General features: G+C 40.8%; 1 protein-coding gene across 5 annotated transcripts in view; it reads right to left on the bottom strand.

Annotated features, from left to right (window-relative positions):
- The window catches only part of FMNL3 (formin like 3), a 160415-nt gene that overhangs the window by 18046 nt on the left and 116798 nt on the right, over positions 1 to 25571 (bottom strand). For 4 of the 5 annotated variants that reach the window (XR_012241565.1, XM_073614092.1, XM_073614094.1 and 1 more), the window contains exons 5-16: positions 24288 to 24371; positions 23804 to 23956; positions 22140 to 22251; positions 21218 to 21294; positions 17919 to 18012; positions 17718 to 17792; positions 17520 to 17630; positions 17263 to 17412; positions 13334 to 13435; positions 7472 to 7766; positions 2584 to 2652; positions 2367 to 2491 (exon numbers count right to left, since the gene is read on the bottom strand). Coding sequence is in view for 4 of the 5 variants with exons in the window: in XM_073614092.1 (XP_073470193.1) it covers positions 2367 to 2491; positions 2584 to 2652; positions 7472 to 7766; positions 13334 to 13435; positions 17263 to 17412; positions 17520 to 17630; positions 17718 to 17792; positions 17919 to 18012; positions 21218 to 21294; positions 22140 to 22251; positions 23804 to 23956; positions 24288 to 24371 (1447 nt within the window). In the remaining variant the exon portion in view is untranslated. The remainder of the gene's footprint in view (positions 1 to 2366; positions 2492 to 2583; positions 2653 to 7471; positions 7767 to 13333; positions 13436 to 17262; positions 17413 to 17519; positions 17631 to 17717; positions 17793 to 17918; positions 18013 to 21217; positions 21295 to 22139; positions 22252 to 23803; positions 23957 to 24287; positions 24372 to 25571) is intronic. The other variant, XM_073614095.1, reaches the window with a different exon arrangement.

Raw genomic sequence — 25571 nt, 5'->3', positions numbered from 1 at the left:
GAAAAAAGACACAAGTCCATCCAGTTCAACCAAAAAAAAAAAAACAAAAAACCACACACACACACAATAATAAAACGTCCATATATATTATTATTATTATTGTACAGGGTTTATATAGCACCAACAGTTTTCGCAGCGCTTTAAAACATGGGCAAACAGTACAGTTACAATTAAGGATGAGCCGAACACCCCCCGGTTCGGTTCGCACCATAACTTGCGAACAGGCAAAAATTTGGACGAACACCGTTAAAGTCTATGGGACACGAACATGACAAATCAAAAGTGCTCATTTTAAAGGCATATATATGCAAGTTAGTGTCATAAAAAATGTTTGGGGACCTGGGTCCTGCCGCAGGGGACATGTATCAATGCAAAAAAAAAGTTTTAAAAGGCCGTTTTTTCGGGAGCAGTGATTTTAATAATGCTTAAAGTGAAACAATAAAATGAAATATTCCTTTAAATATCGTGCCTGGGGGGGTGTCTATAGTATGCCTGTAAAGTGGCACATATCCCCCCTGTTTAGAACAGTAGCACAGCAAAATGACATTTCTAAAGGAAACAAAAACATTTAAAACTGATCGCAGCTGTAATGAATTGTTGGGTCTCGCATATAGATAAAACTCATTGAAAAAAATGGCATGGGTTCCTCCCCCCAGCCCTTCGGGTCTGGTATGAATATTAAGGGGAACCCCGTACCAAAATTTTTTTAAAAAATTGTGTGGTGGTCCCCCCAAAATTCATAACCAGGCCCTTCAGGTCTGGTATGAATACAAAGGGGAACCCTGTGCCAAATTTAAAAAGAAATGGCGTAGGGGCCCCCCCAAAATCCATACCAGACCCTTATCCAAGCATGCAACCTGGTAGGCTGCAGGAAAAGAGAGGGGACAACAGAGCGCCCCCCCCCCTCCTGAACCTTACCAGGCCACATGCCCTCAACATGGGGAGGGTGCTTTGGAGTAGCCCCCCAAAGCACCTTGTCCCCATGTTTATGGGGACAAGGGCCTCATCCCCACAACCCTTGCCCGGTGGTTGTGGGGGTCTGTGAGTGGGGGGGCTTATCGAAATCTGGAAGCCCCCTTTAACAAGGGGACCCCCAGATCCTGGCCTCCCCCCATATGAATTGGTAACCGGTACATTGTACCCCTACCATTTCACAAAAAAGTGTCAAAAATAGTAAAAAAGAAAGGAGACACTTTGGGACAAGTCCTTTATTAAAAAATAAAAAAATAATAAAAATGTCCCGCGATGTAGATCCATCTCACTCCACCCGACAGACCGAAAAAAGAAAAAAAAAAGGCGCAAAAGCTCCGCCTCCATGGGAGGCTCCCGCTGACTGACGCTTCTTCTTGGTGACAGTCGTTATATAGCTGAGGGCGGTGCCAACCAGTGATGTAAACGAGTGACCCCACCCCCTCTGACGCCACGTGACGTCAGAGGAAGGCGGGGTCGCCCGTTTACGTCACTGAGTGGCCCCGCCCTCAGCTATATAACAGCTGTCACCGAGACGAAGCGTCAGTCAGCGGGAGCCTCCCATGGAGGCGGAGCTGTTGCGGCTTTTTTTTTTTCTTTTTTCCGGTCATCGGGCAGTGTGAGATGGATCTACATTGCGGGACATCGGGCCAAACTTATGCTTGGGCTGAACCGTTCGCCCATCCCTAGTTACAATACAGTTCAATACAGGAGGGATCAGAAAGCCCTGCTCGTTAGAGCTAACAGTCTAGAAGATACCAGTGTTTCTCAACTCCAGTCCTAAGGCGCCCCAATAGGTCATGTTTTCAGGATGTCCCTCAGATGAAACGGCTGTGGTAATTACTAAGGCAATGAAACTGTTTAAATTGCTTGTGCAAAATAATGGTGAGTCTGAAAACATGACCTGTTGGGGCGCCTTGAGAACTGGAGTTGAGAAACACTGATATATACAATCCTATATACACAATCCTTCATCCACAGTTAATCCAGAGGAAGGTAAAAAACCCCAGCAAAGCATGATCCAATTTTCTCCAGCAGGGGAAAAAATTCCTTCCTGATCCCCCAAGAGGGAATCAGATTTTCCCTGGATCAACTTTACCTATAAATGTCAATACCCAGTTATATTCTGTACATTTAGGAAAGAATCTTGGCCTTTTTTAAAACAATCTACTGATCTGGCCAGAAGCAGCTCTTAAGGGACTCTATTCCACAAATTTGTTTGTTAATCTACTAACATGGCAATCTACAAAAGCATGGATGATATGAAAAGTATAGTATACTATAAGGAACAGTACCATCTTCAATTACTACAGTCAGAATAGTGAAAGATCACTTCTTATGGGCTCTTATGAATTTCTCAATGCTATGCATCTTTCTGCTCATATGTTCTCTCTCACCTGTAATATCCTCTCGTCATCCAGGTCGCTGAACACGGTGCCACTTATCTGGTTGGGTTTAAGAGCAGTCCAGTTAAACACAGGCAGGCGGAACTTTGTTTTTATTGGCTTCTTGATCCTGATTGCTGAAAAAATTCCAGGACAGATAAGTAATACAGAAGATATGATGATTAGACAGTGTGGTAATATTCAATCTTTTCCACAATGTGATATTTACCTGACAAACCAAGTGTGAGGATAACAGAAGGTGAGGAGGATGGAAGAGGAGGTGGAGGAGGGCACTTGCCTGTAGTAAAAATAAAATGGTTAATTTAGGTATATAATTTGTATGCATACAAAATGAATCTTGTGCGTTTATCAGAAACATAATAAAATTTGAACAGCCCAAAAAAAATTTTTTTTTTTTTTTCTAAAAACTCAAAACTTTTAAAACTTCAAAGTAAGCACTGTCCAGGAAAGGGTTAAGAAATTACCAAGCAAACCATTTCTTTAATAATATTTTTAGAACGATAGAATTAGGATTATTTCCCAACTTTCCAAGGGGAACTGACAAAGTTACACTAAGGAAGTACACCTAGTAGCAGATGAAATGCGTCAGTTCTGTCCCCCCCCAATGATGCAACACTTACACAATATCTGCTTAGCACCTAAGGTCGTTTATTTGCACTGACTGATTGCCCCGAGGAGGCATTCTTTCTTTATTCTATGATGTTTGAGAAAGACCCTGTATTCCCTATGTACTAGATGTTTAGTTCTATGCTGATCCACCTCTGAATGTAAAGGTTGTGATGCAGTATACATTGAGCTTCCGGTTGTGGCTGAAGATCCATTGGGGAAGCTAGAGAAGATTTGTAAAACTGCTATATTTAAATCTGCAGCTATTTAAAGCAGATAATACACAATGTGCCAGTGTATTTAGAAAAGAAAATGCAATTTTTTTTTCTGAATACACCTTTATATAAAAAACATAAATTAGATTTTGCTACAATTATTTATGCTCTAGTGTACCGAGACAATTCTTGATATCACATTTATAAAACATTATATACAAATCCATTTTCTTGCCCAAAAGAGAAATACAAGTGATCATAAAATGGTTAACATTTTCATGGTCTTTTATACTGCATTCTATTTATGAACTTTTGTTAACAGCGATTAGGAGATCAATTATGCATCAGACAATGAGGTGCTTGCGTGACTGTACTAATGTGTTACCATTTATGCACATGGTACTACTAGTACGCACATATGCTGCTAGATAAGAGACTGCCACAGTCTGTAGAATATAAGACAACACTGTCTATTTATTTTACTAATGGTGCTTTGTGGGTATTTTTAAACACATATGGCTGTTTAAAGCTGAATTCCAGATCAGGCGATTTTTTATAGTTACATTATTCCTGCCTGGACCCACATAAGTATGTATGTGCCTTATGTATTTAGGCACCACTACTACAGCGATTGCTGCTAGTTTCTGGGTCCCATGCTGAGTGGCTGGACTGCTGATTACTGAACACAGGTGGTCACTCGCTGGCCACAGGAGCCATTCAGATCAGGGAGTGCTTCTTTTATTTCAATGTTTTAGCAGAAGATAATCGCTGGTGGAAAAAAAACACATAAACATACACAGCAATGGTAATTAAACTTGGATAGTTAGTAAGATAAGTCACAGAGGTGAGAGAGGTTGTAAAACTGTTGGATAGTGATTTAGAAAACCGAGGTCCACATTTAGTCCATTATGTTTTGTGTGTAGGAAGTAAAATGGCACCCATATACGCAAAACTTAAAATGGCACCCCAATACGCAAAATGTTCTTAACACCATACAGATACTATCACAATATTTTCATCATATGGACAAAAAGGTGAATAAAAAAAAAAATGTACCGATTGATCAACACGTTTCACCCATCATTCAAACTAAAAATGGGTTATTCAAGCACTAGACACCAACAACAAACAGTAAAAAAACTGGAAACCCCTAAGTACAGGATACTAATGGTGACAAGAGGACTTCAAACTAGGATAAAATTTACAATGCTTTACTATGACATATTAAAAGCACGGAAACAACCAATGCAATATAGTACAGTTAAAATATATGAACAACAGTTGGGTACTCTGTAAACAATCAAAGGCTTGGTGTGAGTGGTTATCCTCTTCATTCAACACGTTTCGGAAAAGATTATTTTCTTACAAAACTATTCCTTGGATGGTAAGCAACCTTTCTGATATTTGATAATTCAAACAATTTGTGTATATGTCTTTTGAGATACAGTCACTTATGAATGCCAATTATAATCGTAGAAGACATTCTGCCATCCTTCCTCTACTGTGCCCCTGATGAAAGAAAATAATTTTTTCTGAAACGCATCGGAATGAAGTGGATACCCACTCACACCAAGCATTTGATTGTTTACAGAGTACTCAACTGTTGTTCATATATTTTAACTGTAGTATATTGCATTGTTTTTTTTCTATGCTTTTAATATGTCATAGTAAAGCATTGTAAATTTTACCCTTGTACCAACAGGGAACTACATACAATCCGGCACTAGAAGTAATAAGAAAGATATTCAAAAATTTACAACCCATAATAACAGAGGGTGAAATGCTAAAATAAATATTCCACTAACCCCCAATGCTGGCTTCCAGGCAACCACCCAACCTCAGACATATACCTATCAGCAGGAAACTTGATTCTGATTATGAAGTCACACCATTGCTGTGTATGTTTGTTTGTGCTTTTTTCCCCTCATAGATTGTCTTATTAACATTCTGCTAAAACTTTGTGCATTAGTACTGCTTGGACATTGAAGAAGTGGGTACTGAAAGTCTGGATGTTAGCGCAAATAAAGTACCACAAACAGTACTCAATTATTTTCTCAATGAATGCAAAGCGTTTTCTGACTGGATGAGGTGAAGATCTCCAACTTGCTCAATCAGAGAACACTTTGCATTCATTGAGAAAATGCAATGCATTCTCCGAGAATAACAACCCGTGTTCACAATGCAGCCGACTGGCATGGGACCTGGAAGGTAGTGGAGATCACTGTAGTAGCAATGCCTACTACAGTGATTTCCAGCTTCCATGATGATCCCACAGGTATGGCATATACATACTTACACTGGACCAAACTGCACCAATGTGATGTAATGATGTAATGTGATGTAATGATGTAAAAAGTGCTATACCTATTCATCTTTAATAAGTGGTTTAATAAAGATTTTTTTACTTACTGTACATCTAGATTAGACTCTGCATACTTTTTCTCCGTATCTCCTCTTTTGTTTGGAGTAATTGGGAGCTGTGAGCTCATGACACTAAGGCGAGTCAGTGGTTATATTAATTTTTTTGTTGCAAATTTTAGGGTCATTATAAGATCTGACAGCTGCCCATTGTTAAAAAGTTTATGACATGCATACAGTCTGCTACAAAATACGTTTTGTGTGGACAACAAAGGGTTTGATCACTCTCCAGCCTGTTATATTTCCATGAAATGCTAGCAAAAGATCCACCTTGGGATTCAAGTCATGGTAACTGCTGTTTAATTTCAAATGGTTGTGCAATTCTCCATCTATTCCAATAAAGAATCTAGAAGGGGGGGGGAGTGTTGTGGGGGGTAGTTGAGTTAGAAAGCAGAGGGATAAAAAAAATTAAAATAAAAAATACCCTCTATTGTCCTAGATAGTTTATACCAGAAGGTGATTATTATACTTGATCAGTGGTGGCCCGTCCATACAGGGTGCCGCACCTCTAATCTACATGCAGGGCACCGGACGCATGGATTTTAATAGGGTTTTTTTAATTTTTTTAAACCATGTGATTAGAGCCTGACACTCTAATTGGCTTCAAAAAAGGGTGGGCTCTGGGCGCAAAGGAGAAGCAATGGCCCCGGAGCGAGGAGAAGCAGCGAGGAGCAGCAGCCCTACCCCAGATCCTTGTCATCTGCCTCCTAAGGTAAGGAGGCCTCTGATCGTCCATCTCCCATGGGGTGTTGTGATCGCCGCCTTCCCGTCTATCTCAACCTTTTTTTGGGGGGGGGGGGGGGAATGGTATTTATCGCCTTCCTGTCGTCTCCTGCGGGGGTTTGCCCCCCCCCCCCCCAAAAAAAAAATACTGAACACCAGCCGCCACTGTACTTGACATGTTCACCCAAGGCATACATAATAATCCAAAATTGGATTTCAGCTTTAGCCATATTTTGCCATTATATATAATGGATCTCAAATCCATGAGGCCAGGTTCATACTGGTGCGACAAACGATCCGACTTTGGGAGCACACGTCGCATGATATGTACAAATCAATGGTTCCCTATGAGAGCCGTCTTAACTGGTGCGACACAAGTCAGTTCGACTTTAGAAAAGGTTCCTGCACTACTTTGGTCCGTTTTTAGCCCATTCAATATCACTGAAGTCGAATCAAAGTCGGATCCTTGCAACAACCATCCGACTTGGCAACCCACATGGTGATTGCAGCAGCAGGAAAAGGAATTTACGTCACACTGGGATTGTTTTGATTTGTCAAAGGACAAGTCGGACTATCTCAAAGTCGGAGCAAAATCTTATCCTGTTCATTCAAGTCAAATGGAAGTAGGACCAAAGTAAGACCAATGTAGGACCAATGTCACTGGGCAAAGTAGGATGACAGTGGTACAACAGTTGTGTCGTACCAGTGTGAACCCAGCCTTAAAGGCTCTGACCAGAGAATTATACTTACCCATGTGTAACCCCCAATGACATCCTTTTGTCAGTCTTCTCCATTTAGTGCTTCTAATGCTGTGTCTGTCAGTTCTGACTGGCCCAATGACGCAAGTAAGAGAATCTGAGACAATCTGATAGCCACAGTATCGGGAACATATTGGAGGAAGTCTAATGAGACTCTATTACATGGCATATGTTCACATTAGAAATTGAGTAAGAAGTGTAAATGGCACTTAAATGTCGCCAAAATCACCCCTCCTTCTAAAATTAAATATGTATTATTTTCTGTGCTCTTTAAGCAGGAGGGATAATGTTAACTGTAGATGATTACAAAATGATAAACCAATTCCAGTGCAAATGAATGAAAAAATGTCAACATGTTTAGCAGTGCCATCCTTACTTGGCATTGGAGGAGGTGGTGGTGGTGGAGGTGGGGGAGGGGGTGGAGGTGGTGCTGCAGGTAGAGGTGCTGGTGCAGGTGGGGGCGGGGGTGGAGGTGGTGGAAAGTCTGCAATCAATGAAATGTCTCCAGGTAGGCCAGCAAGTGATGAGGGGATGATCCCAGCAGACCCAAACTTCTGCTGCTGTAGAGCATTGTCAAGTTCCAGCTGGCGGAGCTGCAGAAATGCTTCCTCCTTTTCTTTGATGATTTTCCTTAGCGTGTTCACCTGATGACTTGTGGTCTCATACGTTTCCTGGAGATGCAGAAAAGAAGGAAATTAACAATCAGAAATTTGAAAAGAATGACACTGATTCAGAAAAGAAGGGGGGCTCTGCTGGAGATGTGGTGTATTTTTTAGACATAAAAACCAAAGCACACACACACACATATTGTTTGCCTTTTGGCATTATGGCACTCCTTTCTTGCATACCTTTCTTGGAGTCTAAAATATATAGATCTCCCTACATTTTTTCCATTAAAATATAAAAATGTACTGTATGAGCATGTTTACAGTGGGGACGGAAAGTATTCAGACCCCCTTAAATTTTTCACTCTTTGTTATATTGCAGCCATTTGTTAAATCATTTAAGTTCATTTTTTTTCCTCATTAATGTATACACAGCACCCCATATTGACAGAAAAACACAGAATTGTTGACATTTTTGCAGATTTATTAAAAAAGAAAAACTGAAATATCACATGGTCCTAAGTATTCAGACCCTTTGATCAGTATTTAGTAGAAGCACCCTTTTGATCTAATACAGCCATGAGTTATTTTGGGAAAGATGCAACAGGTTTTTCACACCTGGATTTGGGGATCCTCTGCCATTCCTCCTTGCAGATCCTCTCCAGTTCTGTCAGGTTGGATGGTAAACGTTATTAGGTCTCTCCAGAGATGCTCAATTGAGTTTAAGTCAGGGCTCTTCGGCCCAGTCTGAGGTCCTGAGCACTCTGGAGAAGGTTTTCGTCCAGGATATCCCTGTACTTGGCCGCATTCATCTTTCCGTCGATTGCAACCAGTTGTCCTGTCCCTGCAGCTGAAAAACACCCCCACACCATGATGCTGCCACCACGCTTCACTGTTGGGACTGTATTGGACAGGTGATGAGCAGTGCCTGGTTTTCCCCACACATACCACTTAGAATTAGGGCCAAAAAGTTCTATCTTGGTCTCATCAGACTAGAGAATCTCTCACCATCTTGGAGTCCTTCAGGTGTTTTTTAGCAAACGCCATGTGGGCTTTCATGTGTCTTGCACTGAGGGGAGGCTTCCGTAGGTCCACTCTGCCATAAAGCCCCGACTGGTGGAGGGCTGCAGTGGTGGTTGACTTTCTACAACTATCTCCCGACTGCATCTCTGGAGCTCAGCCACAGTGATCTTTGGGTTCTTCTTTAACTCTCTCACTAAGGCTCTTCTCCCCCGACAGCTCAGTTTGGCCGGACGGCCAGCTCTAGGAAGGGTTCTGGTCGTCCCAAACGTCTTCCATTTAAGGATTATGGAGGCCACTGTGCTCTTAGGAACCTTAAGTGCAGCAGAAATTTTTTTGTAGCCTTGGCCAGATCTGTGCCTTGTCACAATTCTGTCTCTGAGCTCTTCAGGCAGTTCCCTTGACCTCATGATTCTCATTTGCTCTGATGTGCACTGTGAGCTGTAAGGTCTTATATAGACAGGTGTGTGGCTTTCCTAATCAAGTCCAATCAGTATAATCAAACACAGCTGGACTCAAATGAAGGTGTAGAACCATCTCAAGGATGATCAGAAGAAATGGACAGCACTTGAGTTAAATATATGAGCGTCACAGCAAAGGGTCTGAATACTTAGGATCATGTGATATTTCAGTTTTTCTTTTTTTAATAAATCTGCAAAAATGTCAACAATCCTGTGTTTTTCTGTCAATATGGGGTGCTGTGTGTACATTAAGGAGAAAAAAATGAACTGATTTTAGCAAATGGCTGCAATATAACAAAGAGTGAAAAATGTAAAGGGGGTCTGAATACTTTCCGTCCCCACTGTATATGTGATAGTGTGCAATAATGTGGACACAGCAAGTCCAACTACTGTCCATAAACAAGTGCCAGAGGGATTTGAAAGTTATTTTAGTAAAGTTGTGAATGCTTGCAGTAAAACAAGAAAAAAAAAAACATAGTTCCATGGTAAATGCAAACAAAGTTAATTCACTTAGTTAGAGGTGACGCATGGTGGAACGGGTCAGCTTTCAGCATGTATTAAAGCCAGACATGATTTGAATCTCAAGCGAGATTTGAACCATGTATGGGCAGGCTGAATGTTCCCAAGTTGATCGATTAACCTGGGTACCACTAGCCTGTTGGATTGTATTATGCGATTTTCTGCTACAGCCGCTAGCAATAATCACTGTGTGTTCTCCGGGGGGGGGCTCTTGGGGGGCAGTCTTTGTTGATGGGGGAATTGAGTGATTTTCTTTCCTGCAACCCAGCTTAAGTCTTGGATTTTCCAATAGTGAGATGTCAGTGCCACAATTCCAGACTCTACTCCTATCCACCCCAGAATGTTGGATGCTTCTGCTAATCTTGAAGTATTCTGGAACATAGTTACATTTTCCATGCTATAAAGTTTAACAAAGAATTCCAACAAGAAAGACAGTCAGGTCCTCTTCATAAAGGCCAGCAGGTTTGTAGACCCTGATACAAACATAGAAATCTCACCGACTGAGTCCCCCTAACTCCCCGACATCTACCAAATAACTGAATTATTTGTTTTAGAACTTTAAAGATCTACTATTCAAGGAGAGTGAAGCTTTTAGGGACAAGGACAAATATCTAGTCTAGTGTACCAATGTTCACATTGTTGTCCCGGGAAATACTAAAGGTGTACAGGAATGTCTAAGTTTACATGCAGTGTACACTTTCATGTGGCCAGTATATTTGTAACAGACACAGTAACAGTGAAGGACTGAAAGCCAATCACATCAGGCGATAGCTGACATTTAAAGTGTTACTAAACCCAGGACGCTGCATTCACTATATCTGGTCTTCCACAGTACACAGAACATGGGAATGCAATAGTTTTAGTAAACGTAAACTGCTAAATACCTTTTCTCATCAGCAGTATATAACAGTCTTATGAATTCTATCAGTGTCTGGTTAACCACTTCAGCCCCGGACCATTAGGCTGCCCAAAGACCAGAGCGTTTTTTGCAATTTGGCACTGCGTCGCTTTAACTAAAATAGCGCGGTCGTGCGATGCTGTACTCAAACAAAATTGACATCCTTTTTTTCCCACAAATAGAGCTTTGTTTTGGTGGTATTTGATCACCTTTGCGGTTTTTATTTTTTGCGCTATAAACAAAAAAAGAGCAACAATTTTGAAAAAACGCAGTATTTTTTACTTTTTGCTATAATAAATATCCCCCAAAAATATATTAAAAAACATTTTTTTCCTCAGTTTAGGCCAATATGTATTCTTCTACATATTTTTGGTAAAAAAAAAAAAAAATCCCAATAAGCGTATATTGATTGGTTTGCGCAAAATTTATAGCGTCTACAAAATAGGGGATAGTTTTATGGCATTTTTATTTTTAATTTTTTTTATTAGTAATGGCAGCGATCTGTGATTTTTATCAGGACTGCGGCATTGTGGCGGACACATCGGACATTTTTGACACGTTTTTGGGACCATTGTCATTTATACAGCGATCTGTGCGATTAAAAATGCATTGATTACTGTGCAAATGAAACTGGCAGTGAAGGGGATAACCACTAGGGGGCAGTGAAGGGGTTAAGTGTGTCCTAGGGAGTGATTCTAACTGTGAGGGGGCTGGGCTTGAACACACAGGACAGTGATCACTGCTCTCGATCACAGAGAGCAATAGGTCACTGTCCTGCCACTAGGCAGAACGGGGAATGCTTTGTTTACATAAGCATCTCCCCGTTCTTCCTCTCTGTGACACGATCGCGGTGACCCGGTGGACAGAGTCCACGGGACACGTGGTCACGCTCGCCTTCCGGTGGCGCGCACATGCACGCGACAACGCTTCTTAAAGGGGACGTACCTGTACGCCCTTTTGCCTGCCAGTGCCATTCTGCCAACGTACATTGGTGTGCGCTGGTCGGCAATCGGTTAAAGCTTGTAGGAGGAGTTTTCATTCTACTCTGACTGTCCTATGAGGCTGCAGGCCCCCTGACCCTCTGTCTTGACAGAGCCGATTGGCCTTCTGTCGATCACATGCACCCTCTCAAGGAAAGAAAAAACTCTAGCAATACACACCAAACTGAGCATGTGCAGAGTGACCCCAAAGGCTCTGTCTTATCAGGAGATGGATTTGGGGACAGTGGAAGAAGAGAAGGATCAGAGAAGACAGGATCAAACAGTCTTTTTGCATATTGCGCAGGATTAACCCCTTAGGTTCCACAGTGAGTATAACAAGCATGCTTTAGTGCATATGCAGACTGATTTTACTGTTGTGGGTTTAGTAACACTTTGACAGGAAAATTAGTGAATTTGAAAACAATAGTGCTATAAAGAAAAAGATTAAAGTAGAAATATCTGCAAATTTTCTTTTCATTTTGGATAGAGCAAGGGAGGGTTATAACCCGTGTCAGATTTTTTTTCACCATCTCTGTCCCATTGCAGAGATTTCCCTTCAATTCCTGTCCTATAGCCAAACAGGAAATGACAGGAAATCCCTGCAAATAAAGGGAATTCCTTGAAGACCCCAGGTCACCAGAACTCGTGTCCCCATGGGAAGATTTTCCCTCTATTACGTCACTGGGGACAACCCAAAATTTGGGGTTTCTTTTACTTTGATAAACAGGACAAACAGACAGTGAATCTCCTTAACAGAGGCACAGACTGCAGTATAAACAGGCAAGTTTTCTAATCCTCTGTACTCTATCCAAAACTAAAAAAAACAAAAAGAAGTTTTGCCTTTAGTTATACTTTAAGTAATAATAAAATAACAGCCATAAAAGGGAATAAAGAAGGGGAATTGTTCTATAACAATAAGTTCAGATCATGCAAAATGTTTTATCTGGGAACTTTTGTGATGCAAGATGTAGTAAACAGTAATCGGGGATCAGTACATTATTATTCCACAATTTACAGTCGTTCGACGTCCCGGGAAATCCCCAAGTCACTACGTGTAAAAAAAGAAACTGAACCTCGAGGTTAAGAAACAAGAAGTGATAACCCAGCAGGAGAGCAGTTATCAAAAACAAACTTAAAATGCTTAAAAAAAACAAACATATGGAAGACGGCAGTTGAGCAGCAGAGCCGTACTCGGCTGCTTTAATTTACCCCAGTGCAAAAATACCACAAGCGTGAGAAACATTTTGAAAAACATCAAGTGAACTGGGACAGCACATCTGCTTTTATAGGGATGTTAGGAGCACATCACATGCAGAAAATGTGCATTGCTGTTGGTACGCCAGCCATAAATCTTGCAAAAACTGCAATTTCTATGGACACGTGTACCCATGAAGGATGGCCAGTGTCCACGTCTTAAGGTCAGGAATTTCTAGGTCAGGTTCTGACATCCTGAAGTCTTCTCTCGTGGTAGGAGAAACAGGTCCCAGCGTGCTCTGCAGCCACTGGCTCACAAAGATTGCTTGTCCTCGGATGGATTTTCCATCATCTCCTTTCCCTGGGAAATGATGCCACCAAAACCAAAAAAGATGCCTGGCCCCCCACCATTGAAGACACAGACAGGTGCTATCTCCCAACCACTCTTGTACTGTTACGGCTAAAGTTGGGTTTTAAGAAATCAAGATTTATAGTCACGCATACACATTCTATACAGACATCAGTGTAATAAGACACTCTCATACTCTCTTTGTAACTCACCCTAATCATCTCCAGCTCCTTCTCTCTTTGTAATAACGTTTTTTCCAGCTCGGCCACTCGCATCACATTCTCATTCTCCAAATCTAGCAGCTTTTCCGTCATCTGGAGGAAAATCATAATTGCAGTTATTGGATCCTTATGCAGCTCCGAACAATAGTACCTACTGAAATTTTCCCAGCAGCAACTCTAAACTAATATCACTAATCAAAAGTGAAAGGAATCTTGGGGGGGGTTTCTGTTCTACACTAAAGGAAATCCCCAGAAATCTAGCAAATACTCCAAGAAGGAAACGTGACGCAATCTATGATATTCTGTCAGTGTCACGTGCATTGTGGTATAATTTGTTGTTGGTTTTTTTATTTTCCTTTTTTTTTTTCTAAAATGTACCAGTGGGCTGTTTATTAGAAAGCTCAGCAAGCTTTGCAAACTGGGTGTCATGGATGCATCCCTGTGTTAATTTAAAGCTGAAATCCATCTTTTGTTAGACTTTACTTCGTTCATTTGGGCCAGCTTGGCCCAAACGAACTATGTCCCGGAGTCAGAGAGGCAGGCTGATGATGTCACAACCTCTGACTCAGCCAATCAGAGGAAGCTTTGTATTAAATTATATAATACACAGCTTTCTATGAATGGCTAAGAACCGCTGTGATAGACCCTACTGTGTTCTGGGTATGAGACCTGAAGTTCTTGGCTCAAACCCGGAACACAGTGCGGTATGCTGTATGTAGCCGCAGCTACATACAGTTTATATGGCACATCTAGCGGCCTCACAGGTTAGTGAGGGCCATAGTTAATATGGGCCAAGCTGGCCCAAATTAACTATGTAAAGTCTAACAAAAGATGAAGTTCAGCTTTAAATATGATTTAAAATAATATTTATAAAGTACATGCAAAAAAAAAACTCATCAAGTCATCAAAGTCATAGCCTTATTTTTTAGTAGGGAGCATACAGCTCTATAAACATAGTTCTATGTAATGGTATGTATCCCATTACCTGCAGGTTTCTGCTTCTGGTTAACGTGCTCCCGCTGTGCCACTTCTAGGTGGACATATACCATCCTGAGTGCCTGTCTCCTGGTGCTGTAAAGGTTAATTGCAAAGCAAAAAAAAAAAAAAAAGTTGTGCTCCTAGCCAGCCCCCCTTCTGCCCTCTCCACCATTCACATAACTCGTATTACTACACTCTCACAATGCATTGCATTCTGTAAATGGGTGATAGAGTAGTTGAATGAAAGGATTCCATAGCCCATTTACAGTTCTAGTTATGGTGGAGAAGGCAGAGCAAGATGGGTGAGTGGCGCAACTTTTCTTGAAGCCAGACGATCAGGATAGCATCCAGTGGCCTTGAGAAGACGCAATAGGGAAGATATTTAGCAAAAGCATGCAGGTAATGCGATACACACCATTATACATAATGCAGTTGTGCTCATAAGTTTACATACCCTGGCAGAATTTATGATTTCTTGCCCATTTTTCAGGGAATGTGGATGATAACACAAAAACTTTTCTTTCACTCATGGTTAGTGTTTGGCTGAAGCCATTTATTATCAATCAACTGTGTTTACTATTTTTAAATCATAATAGCAACAGAAACTACCCAAATGACCCTGATCAAAAGTTTACATACCCCAGTTCCTAATACCGTGTATTACCCCCTTTAACATCAATGACAGCTTGAAGTCTTTTGTGGTATTTGTGGATGAGGCTCTTTATCTTCTCAGATGGTAAAGCTCCCCATTCCTCTTGGTAAAAAGCCTCCAGTTCCTGTAAATTCTTGGGCTGTCTTGTATGAACTGCATGTTTGAGATCTCCCCAGAGTGGCTCAGTGATATTGAGGTCAGGAGACAGAAGGCCACTCCAGAACCTTCACTTTATTCTGCTGTAGCCAAATGACAGGTCGACTTGGCCTTGTGTTTTTAAATCATTGTGGCTTAAATTTTAGTTGGTCTACCTGACTGTGGTTTGGTTTCAACAGAACCCCTCATTTTCCACTTCTTGATTAGAGTTTGAACACTGCTGATTGGCATTCTCAATTCCTTGGATATCTTTTTATATCCCTTTCCTGTTCTATACAGTTCAAGTACCTTTTCCCGCAGATCCTTTGACAATTCTTTTGCTTTCCCCATGACTCAGAATGATTTAAAAAGAGTTAACACAATTGATTAATAAATGACTTCAGCCAAACCCTAACCACGAGTGAAAAAAAATGTTTTTGTGTTATCATTCTTATTCTCTGAAAAATATCCAAGAAATCATAAATTCTGCCAGGGTATGTAAACTTATGAGCACGACTGTATATATATGGTGCTGTATCCCCCCCCAAAAAAAATAAAAACTAAACTTCAGCTTTAATGTATTCAAACGAATCGTATAGTCGCGGTGGATAGTGATGTGATCTGAGCAATCAAAATATGAAAAAGTCTTTGTGCAGAAAAAGGACAATGTAATATGGTTCAATGAAAACAAATGACTTAATAACAACAAACTTAAATGGGCAGCAGCAGTGTAAAAGTGACTAAAAATGCAACACTAAAGTTTAAAATGTGAACACCACGCTTGGCTTGCAAAATACAAAACATATGAATCAAATTTAAAAATTTTAATTTGAAATGATATAAAGTCCCACAGTAGTGAAGAAAAAGTGCTCATGCTCAATTCCACAATAATAGATATATATGAGCTCCACTGTTTGGTGTTCAGACCAGGTGCCCCACATGGCTGTGCACTCACCCGAGATGTTGACCACCTATCTCTAGTGTGGTCACTTGCGCTTTGTGGGGAACCAAGCCCCTGGATGGTGTCTTTACTGGCCGGTCACACTGCTAATACTCCATAAATGGGGAAAGAAATAACAGAGGGGGAGCCCATAGCGTAAACTGTAAATTTTAATGGTATAAAAGCCCGGCCGACATCCACTGGTGACCGCTCACTTGCCGTGCTGGCTCTGTTCCCTGGATAAATTCCTCTGGCGGATGCGGTCAAACCCTTGTTTGTTTGCTACTTTTATACCATTAAAATTACGGTTTTACACTATGGGCTCCCCTCTCTGTCATTTCTTTCCCCATTTATGGAGTAATTGCAGTGTGACCGGCCAGTAAAGATACAATCCAGGGGCTTGGTTCCCCACAAAGCGCAAGTGACCACACTAGAGATAGGTGGTCAACATCTAGGGTGCACATCCATGTGGGGCCCCTGGTCTGAACAACAAACAGTGGAGCACATATATATCTATTATTGTGGAATTGAGCACAAGCACTTTTTCTTCACTACTATGGGACTTTATATAATTTCAAATTTGTATTTTTAACTTTGATTCCTATTTTTTGAATTTTTCAAGCCAAGTGTGGCATCTGTTTTTTTAATATGGTTCAATGTATTAACTACTAGAGATGTATCATAATTTAATGAAGCTAAACTATAAAAGCGTTTTTTCTTTATCTAAACATTAAATTCCGACATAAACAGAGAAATCACACACTTTGCAATGTGTAACATTCAGCAAGAGGAAGTGGAAAGAATTGCCACCAACAGTTTATACTGCATAAGAGGTCTGGGGGTTGTGGTGACACACTGTGGGTAAAGGTTATGTGTTTTTCCATAACATCCCACTAAAATGTCAGCTATTTGTAAACGTGATCTATAAGTGTTTAATGTGACTTAATACCTATGTATTTAATTGAAGTTCAGCTTTAACTAGTAGTTTCATAAGAGACTCTGCATACAGTCATATATTTATCAGTCCTGTGGAATGGTAATGTAAATTATACTGTTTAGACGGTAAACTCTCACAAGCTGGGCCCTCCTAATCCTTTCTGAATTGCACTGCAACTGTACCGTCTCCGTTTAATTTACAAACTGATGTGCAAACTGTTGGCGCTGTATAAATCCTGTACAATAATAACTGTCACCTTGTAGAAACCTGCTACTTACATGGGATAAATGTTCCTCCAATTCCTCCACTTTCTCAAGTGCAACATTCTTCGTCTCTGCATCTTCCAGCAGACCTCCTACATCAAACACATTATCCAGGTAAGCCTGAATCTGCACCTGCAGTTTTTCACTTTCCGTGTGTTTAGATTTCTGTGGAGAATGAAAATACAATAGTTAGCGCACAATGTCACACATCAGAGGCATTTGAGTCGTCCACCTCTGGGAAACACCAGTGTAAGAAAACATGTAATTCTTACCTCTAGGAACTCTTCAAGGCCCAGCTTGGTGAACTCATACTGAAGGTGAACACGGAAGTTCATGTCTTCCACAGAATGGACAACAATATTAATGAACTGCATACATGCAACCTGTGGGAAAAAAGATCTGTTTATCAGCAACTGAAAGCAACTTATTATTCATAATTATTAAGCACATCAAATGGGTGTTTGACCTACCATGAAATCAATGTTGCTGTCTTCAATTCTAAAATATTCCATGAGCTTCTCAAAACGATGCTTCTCCTTGCATACCTAGAAAGAAACAGAGAATATGATCGTGGATACAAAAGTATTTATAGGTAGAGCTCCCAATTCCTTTACAGTTACAGAGTACAGAAAACCTATAGACCACTTGGGTAAAATAATATGATTTCCTACCTCTTTGAAGTTGTCAAAAGCAGATAGAATGATTTCATGTCCTCCCCGGACCAGACACACCGCAGCCAGTAATTCCAGGACCAAAGCTTTAGTTCTGTTCAGTTAGAAACATATCAAGTCATTGAGAAATAAAATATTCTAGTTACAATTTAAGTGTAATAGCTAGCTAGACCTTTGTGTAAAAAACTAGTTTGAACCCAATGGAGATGTCATTTTTTCTTTTGTTGCTAATGTCTATGTACATCTTTACAGTCTGTGAAAGTCATGGTATTACTAGTAGTGGTTGGTCACATTCAGTTGGACTTGTTCTGTAATGTTGATGACATTTTCAGTTTATCAAAGCAGATACTTCTGTTCTAATTCAAGAAACTACATTACATTTCAGAACAAGTCCAGTTGACTGTGACTAAGCTATAACATAGAAAGAAATATTTTAATATGCCAACATTCCACTGAATAAGCAGGTCATAGAAGAGCAGGCAGTGTCAGCCAACAAGGGTCGATTGCATTACTTTATACAGTTGGTCTAACAATAGTAGCATGCTAACAGGAGGGAAGAGTACAGAGGTGACATGATCAATGCTACTTCTGAATTGTCCAGAAAGTAGGCTGAAGGCAAGGATATGACACCGTTGCATTACAAAAATGTTTGCACGCTAATAGTATACATACTGTATATCACTGGAGTTCAGCTTTAACTAGTATTTACATAAGAGACTCCACATACATTCCTACATTAGCTAGAAAAACTAGTTTGAACCCAATGGAGATGTCATTTTTTTTTGTTTCGAATGTATGTATATCGACATAATCTGTGAATGTTCTCATTTATTTTTTTCAGCTTGGCTAAATAAAAATGTTTATATATATATATATATATATATATATATATATATACACACATACATACACACACACACATACACACTAAATTATATATATATATATATATATATATATATATATATATATATATACATACACACACACACACACACACACACACACACACACACACACACACACACACACACTGGAGATCAAACTTAGAGAACCACCTACAATTTCCTAAATTTCAAGGTCACTGCTTAGTCCTATTCAAAATTATGTAAACAGGAGTAAAATAGCAGATTTGTTAAGCATATTTTATGAGTTACATATATTTTGAAGCACATAATAAAAAACTTCAATAAGATTTGAAAAAGAACATTGATGAAAATTAGAGAACAGATACCTCCCAGTTATTGAAGTTAATCTGGCATCTTGTGCAAATTTCTTTAATTATTTGACACACCCTATTTAAAAGAAGTCCTCCTATGGGTCACAGGAGTGAAAGTAGTTTTGCACTTCTGTGACCCGTTTTCAGCGGAGAGCAGTCTGAAGTCCGCTCTCCGCTGATGTCACTGCCATTAGTCGAGGCAGCGTTTCATCCCGACTTCCCAAGTCTGGATCCACCAGCTGCCTTGACCGATGGCAGTCTCAGCAAGCCACTGAGACGGCCGCTCCCCACCCCAGAGCTCCAACGAGCATGGAGGAGCAGAGCAGAAGCGATGAAGACTGACAGTCAGCCTCGCTCTGCTCGGGGAGGAGTGAGAACCGAGCCATCAGCGATGTTCGGTGGCTCGGTTCTCAGTGCAGAGACGGCAGGGGGACAGATGCAGCATCGGTCTGATGCTGCATCCACCTAGGTAAGTATAAATCTAAAAAAAAATTTTTTAAATAAAACATACTTCTCTTTTAACTGGTAGCCCAACTTTCCAGTTTTCACTGACTGCAAGATGGTGACTGAAACGCCCTGGCAGCAGGTTGTTCAGATGAAGGCCAAAGGGATGACCCTTTCAGCCATAGCAAGAGAAGTTTGTCGTTCCAAATCTGTGATTTCTAGAATATTGCATCTTTACAAGTCACAAACTCATTCAAGTCCCCCAAAAAGGCTGGTTGTCCATGAAAGACAAATGCAAGAGAGAACAGGATAATGTGGAGAATCTCAATGGGCAAGCGGTTCAACGCTGCAGCTGCAATTGCTCACAAGTTCAGCGCTGAACAGAGTAGGGATCTGTCTCATCATACAGTGTCTCACCATTTAAGAGAATTTGGACTGAAAGCCCACTCTGCAGTGACCAACCCTCTCATTACCACAAAGTATCAAAAGGCTAGACTAAACTTTGCTGAGGGGCATGTTGTGTGGACAGAAGAGAGCTGCTCCAAAGTTCACTTTAATGATGAAAGCAAGTTTAATTTATTTGGGTCCAATTGGAAACATTATGTTTGTCATCAAACTGGGGAAAGACTGAAGCCAAAGTGTGTAAAGAAGTCAGTGAAAGGTGGAGGGGTATACGTCATGGTTTGGGGGGATGTTTTCTGCAGCAGGAGTTGGGCCTCTTATACGCTACATGGCAGAGTGAATGCAAATGTTTATCAGAACCTTCTTCAACAACATGCGGTCCCTTCCCTGCGTTCATCACCCAATCATCCAGCAATTTTCATGCACGGCAATGCCCCCCTGTCACACAGCAAAATGGGTAAAGCAGCAGTTCCTTGAAGCTGAACCATTGAAATAATTAAATGGCCAGTCCAGAGTCCTGATCTAAACCCAATAGAAAACCTCTGGAAAATCACTGGCGACAAAGTTATGGCCATGAATCCCACTATAATCTCGGAATTGTGGAAGAGACTGGAAGAAGAGTAGAACAAAATCACACCAGAGCAGTGTGAGAGAGACTAGTGATGGATGTCCTGTAGCCTCAGATGTACTGCAGTCATTCGGAGCAAGGGCCTCTACACTTCCTACTAATTGTTAATTGATGTAACCGGCAGAAATTTTAGTTGTAATCTTTCTCCGTGTTACAGTTATTGCTGTGCTCTAATTTTGTTTTCTACAAAATAAAGGTTTTATGTTGAAGTGCCTTGGTTATTTTAGCATGGTATAGCCACAACAAAAATTCCATCAAATGTTGAGCAATGAAGATTATATTATTACTGAAAAAAATCAAGTGTTCATAAATTGTTCTGTAAATTTTGAATTTCAGTGTGCGCGTGTGTGTGTATATATATATATATATATATATATATACACACACACACACATACATATATACACAATATATACACACACACACACACTATATAGTGGTTCATCTGCTTGCATCTAACACAAGCCATGATTAAGCTCTGGGGGTGGAGTGAAACCCGTTGAGGCTGTCATACCTCCTCACTGGGTTTTTCTGTGATGTGCGACTTTTAGGACTTTATTTCCCTACTAAAAGGAACAGAAAGATTACAGTTATATTAACAAATACCTTGGGTTCTTGTTGTTTAAGCTGAGAGCAATTTCGTTGACAGCATGAGGGTGGGACATGACCAGATTGAAGCCATACTAAGAGAAAAAGAAGAAAAGAGAAAACAAATAAGATGCATGTTAACTACAGGTATCCTGGAGTCTTCATACACATAAGCCACCATTCATATTTTTGTTATTCTATGGATATATGCATGTATGTGTGTATGTATATAAACACATACACATGGGTTGGACAAAATATAACAATACATGATTTGCTGGTGTGAAAGTGGCAACATGTTTCGCATTAAAAGGCAGAAGTGATGTAACATTCTTTTGTTTCTGCTGTGTGATGAGACACCTATAACAGGCGAGACGCCTCACTTTCATCATTCACTGCGTGCGCTGCTAGTAATACGGAGTCATAATGGAGCTTACTGAGTTTCAAAGTGGGCAAAGTGTTGGTTCCCGCTAAGCTGGTGCCTCTGTGACTGAAGTTGCCAATTTATTTGCAGTGTTGCGAGGTACAGTATCAAAGGTTATGAAGGCATATACAGTTTCCGGTAAAACATTGTCTGATAAGCATAAGCATGGTCAACATGGTCAACTGACCAAAGGAGACATAAGGACATTGTGCAGGATTGTGACCCAGATTTTTGCATGAAGAGTGGTATCAGACTCCATTATCCACCATCCAAGACTTAAATTTGTCAATTCCCAGGAGATTTCAGGCCGTCTTGGATGCCAAAGGCGTTCCAACACCATATTAGGTAACAATTTTGTTCTTTTACCATACTTGTTTCCATAATTTTGTCCAACCCTTGTAGCGGTCTATATCTAAAGAGATGTACACAAATCTCTTAATAGGATAACAAAAGTATGAATGATAGCTTGCGCTACATGTCACTTCATAATATCGATCGCATCAACTAACACTATACCTGGTAATTCATAATGGCACGGAGGCACATGATGCAGACATGTACATCATCCTTCTGGCTCACCAATCTGGAGTTTTTCAGCGCTTTTTTTCCTGGCAGTGTATTGTAGCTGCTATTGGGTGATAGTAAGTACACACAAAAATGTTCATTTAAACAGTCAAATATATCAGGTTCTATTACTTGAACAGTAAATATAGATCTGATTTTCTAAGACTACAATGGTATATGTGTTAGTAGCAAAATAGCATTAAACAATGTAATGGATAAAAAAAGTGTTTTTCTGTTTGTGGAAAAGTTTAAAAAGCATAGCGTTATAATGAAGAAATTTTATTTATGGCAGTAACACCCAAAAAAATGAAAGGAATCAAACAAGTGTTAATCACCTTTTACCACTAAATCTTTATTTGTGAAAATTACATTATTTTTTGGTCCAGTAGATAATAATAGAAAATGAAAAAAGCAAAAACACAATCGGATAATGTGCTACTTTTATTTCATAAATTTACTGTCTGTATACTTGCTAATGTGATTATAATAGTGAGTTGCAAACAAGCAAGTATCATAGTGTATACCAATGTACTGGAAACTCATCACCATATACAGTAAAACCTTGGTTTGAGAGCGTTTTCCAAGACAAGCACATTTTTTTTAATACATTTTGACTTGATATACAAGTAGCGTCATGTCACAACTGAGTATAAGGCCCCTTTCACACGGTCAGACCGTTCAGGTCCACCTGTCAGTTTTGACGGCGGACCTGAACGGGTGCTCCATGCTAGTCTATGGAGCGACAGATGTCAGCGGTGACATGTCCGCTGACATCCGACCCGGTCCGATCAGCTAAAAGCAGACGGATGCCTCTACGTTCAGATCTGTCTCTGGTGGATCGGGTGAGATCTGATGAAAACGGACATGCTGTCCGTTTTCATCCGATCTCTCCATAGAAACCAGCGGCGCTCGATAAGCCCCTCCCCGCTCAGTGAGCAGAGAGGGACCTGTCATCTGCCGGCTCAGCGGAGAACAATGGAGAGATCTCCCGCTGAGGCGGCGGACCGAGGCGGACTCCGTGGAAGCGGATCCGCCTCGTGAGAATGAGGCCTAAAAGAGAAGAGAGGTGCCTCTAAGTGTAGCAATATGGTTACAACATTTAGCAACATATTGCTACACTTAGAGGCGCCTCTCTTCTCTTATTCTCTGTAGCGCCTGCTGGATTTTGCTTCTAATCCCCTTGTGGAGGCTTCCATTTGTGGATGGACATTTTATGGTTACACAACTTGGTCACATTGCTATAATCTTTTTATATAGACTATAAACTGAAGGACCTATGAGTAAATGGTCGTGGAATGAATCATTTGAGTTTCCATTATTTCTTATGGGGAAATTTTGTTTGATATACAAGTGCTTTGAATTACAAGCATGTTTCTGGAACAAATTATGCTTGCAATTCAAGGTTTTACTGTATAGATTTAGAATCATCATGGAAGCATAAGACACCTAACATATGCGGCTTTCATTGTATTTCAATGGACCCTTTGCCTTTCCAGGTGCTACTAGCCTTTTAATTTAACATAATCATAAAAAGAATAGCTATGGAAGAATCACAAACACAGCATCTTGGCAGGCTGCAGGGAACAATGGCAAGGAGCGGGCACACAAATACATACCGGAGCACAGACTGGCGGGCAGAGCGAGCGAGGCCGTTGGCGAAAGGGGCATGGAGGGCGTTGGGACTCTGCAGATCCTCGATGGATCTGCTCCAGGATTTGGACTTTTCAACCAAGCCATCCTCCCCGTTTTCCAGGCCCTCAAAATCAAACCTACACCAAAGGGATACAAAGAAGCTTGAGCGGCCAGGGGACAGACAGAGGAATGGATAAAGCAAGCTACAAAGCAGATGAAAATGGTATCCAGCCTGCTGGATGTGCAATAGCTGCATTGGCTGGGACCAACAGACAACAAACTGCATATGTCAGACAGCACGGGGTGGAAACTGTTACTTGGAACACATGCTGCTGCTTCAGGATCAGGACACAAAAATTCAGAGGATAATCATCAGCATTTTGTGTGCACAGATTTTCCTACTTGTGGTGTCTAGGGATGACTCTCCCACATACATTAAGGAAAACAACATTTACAGACTGTACTTACATTACCGCACACTGTGCAAATGAGAGATACTCCACCAAAACATCCAGGCCCCTGTTGTCATTATTCAAGAACTCACGCACCCACCTAAAAAAAGAAAGACAATGTTCTTAATTAATGCCCATGAAAGGAAATTTAACTTGGCAACAATTTGGAAAAAGCCATTCCACATACCAGTATTAAAGCAGAGTTCCACTCATTTTAAAGTCAGCAGCTACAAAAAGTGTAGCTGCTGACTTTTAATAATCGGACACTCACCTGTCCCAGGGTGCAGCGATGTGGGCGTATGAAGCCCCACTCCTCTCCCCCTACTCTCTGCGGCGCCGGCATCACTACTGTGGGCACACGGCTGTGGCTTCGCAGCCAGGCACGCACTGCACATGCACAAGCCACTCTCTGTGATTGCTGGGGCAATCTTCTGGGATCTGTGATGTGTCCCAGAAGATTGCAGGGAGGGAGGGGGGAGAGGTGAACTTCCTTCCAGCGCCGCGGAGCCCCGGGAGGAAGTGGGAGCTGGATGCCCCTAAAAAGAGGGTATCCGCTCCCCCCCCAAAAAAATGACATGCCAAATGTGGCATGTCAGGGGGTCACCGTCACTTAAAGCAGAAGGTCCATTTTTGGGTGGAACTCCACTTTAACTTTGTTTTTAAAGCCAACAGATGCCAAGCTTGTGACATTTATGGCTCAGGAAAAATTCTTCCTGGTTTACAATTAGAGTCCAGGCTGTCAGCCCAGTTGAGTCATGTGACCACTGGACATGCCACAGCGCAATAGCCCCCACGTCATATACAGACCACAAAATATATGAATATATAATGATGCCCTGTAATTGTGTTTTAAACTCAAATGACTCCATCCATATACTACTTTATATGAAACCAAGCAAAAAATGTTAAATAGGTTTATGCAGCCAACATATTTTAGTTAGTTAGCCGTATGCCTATACGGCTTAAAACAGAATTCTCCACTAAAAGATGTTAGTCTTTTAGCTAGAAGCAAACAAATAATTATTCAGATCAAATCACTTCCATTGTATTTGAGGACTCTAATATTGGTGTTGTATCCCCATAATCCTGGGTAGAATTACAGAACGTACTCAAAGTATGAACTTTCCAAGGTTTCATCCTGGAGAGAACACAAGTACATAAGCTTTGTGATTTGGTGTTGTGCCTCCATGTCTGTTCCAGCCAAGACTTACTTCCAGCACTATAGGTTTCCATTGTCAGATTGTTAGAAGTTATGCCAATTCCAGGGGAAAGCCCATAGTAACTGCCCCGAAACTGACCC

This window comes from Aquarana catesbeiana, linkage group LG02 (genome assembly GCF_042186555.1).
Source record: "Aquarana catesbeiana isolate 2022-GZ linkage group LG02, ASM4218655v1, whole genome shotgun sequence".
NCBI lineage: Eukaryota > Metazoa > Chordata > Amphibia > Anura > Ranidae > Aquarana > Aquarana catesbeiana.
This window is presented reverse-complemented; position numbering and strand designations above follow the sequence as displayed.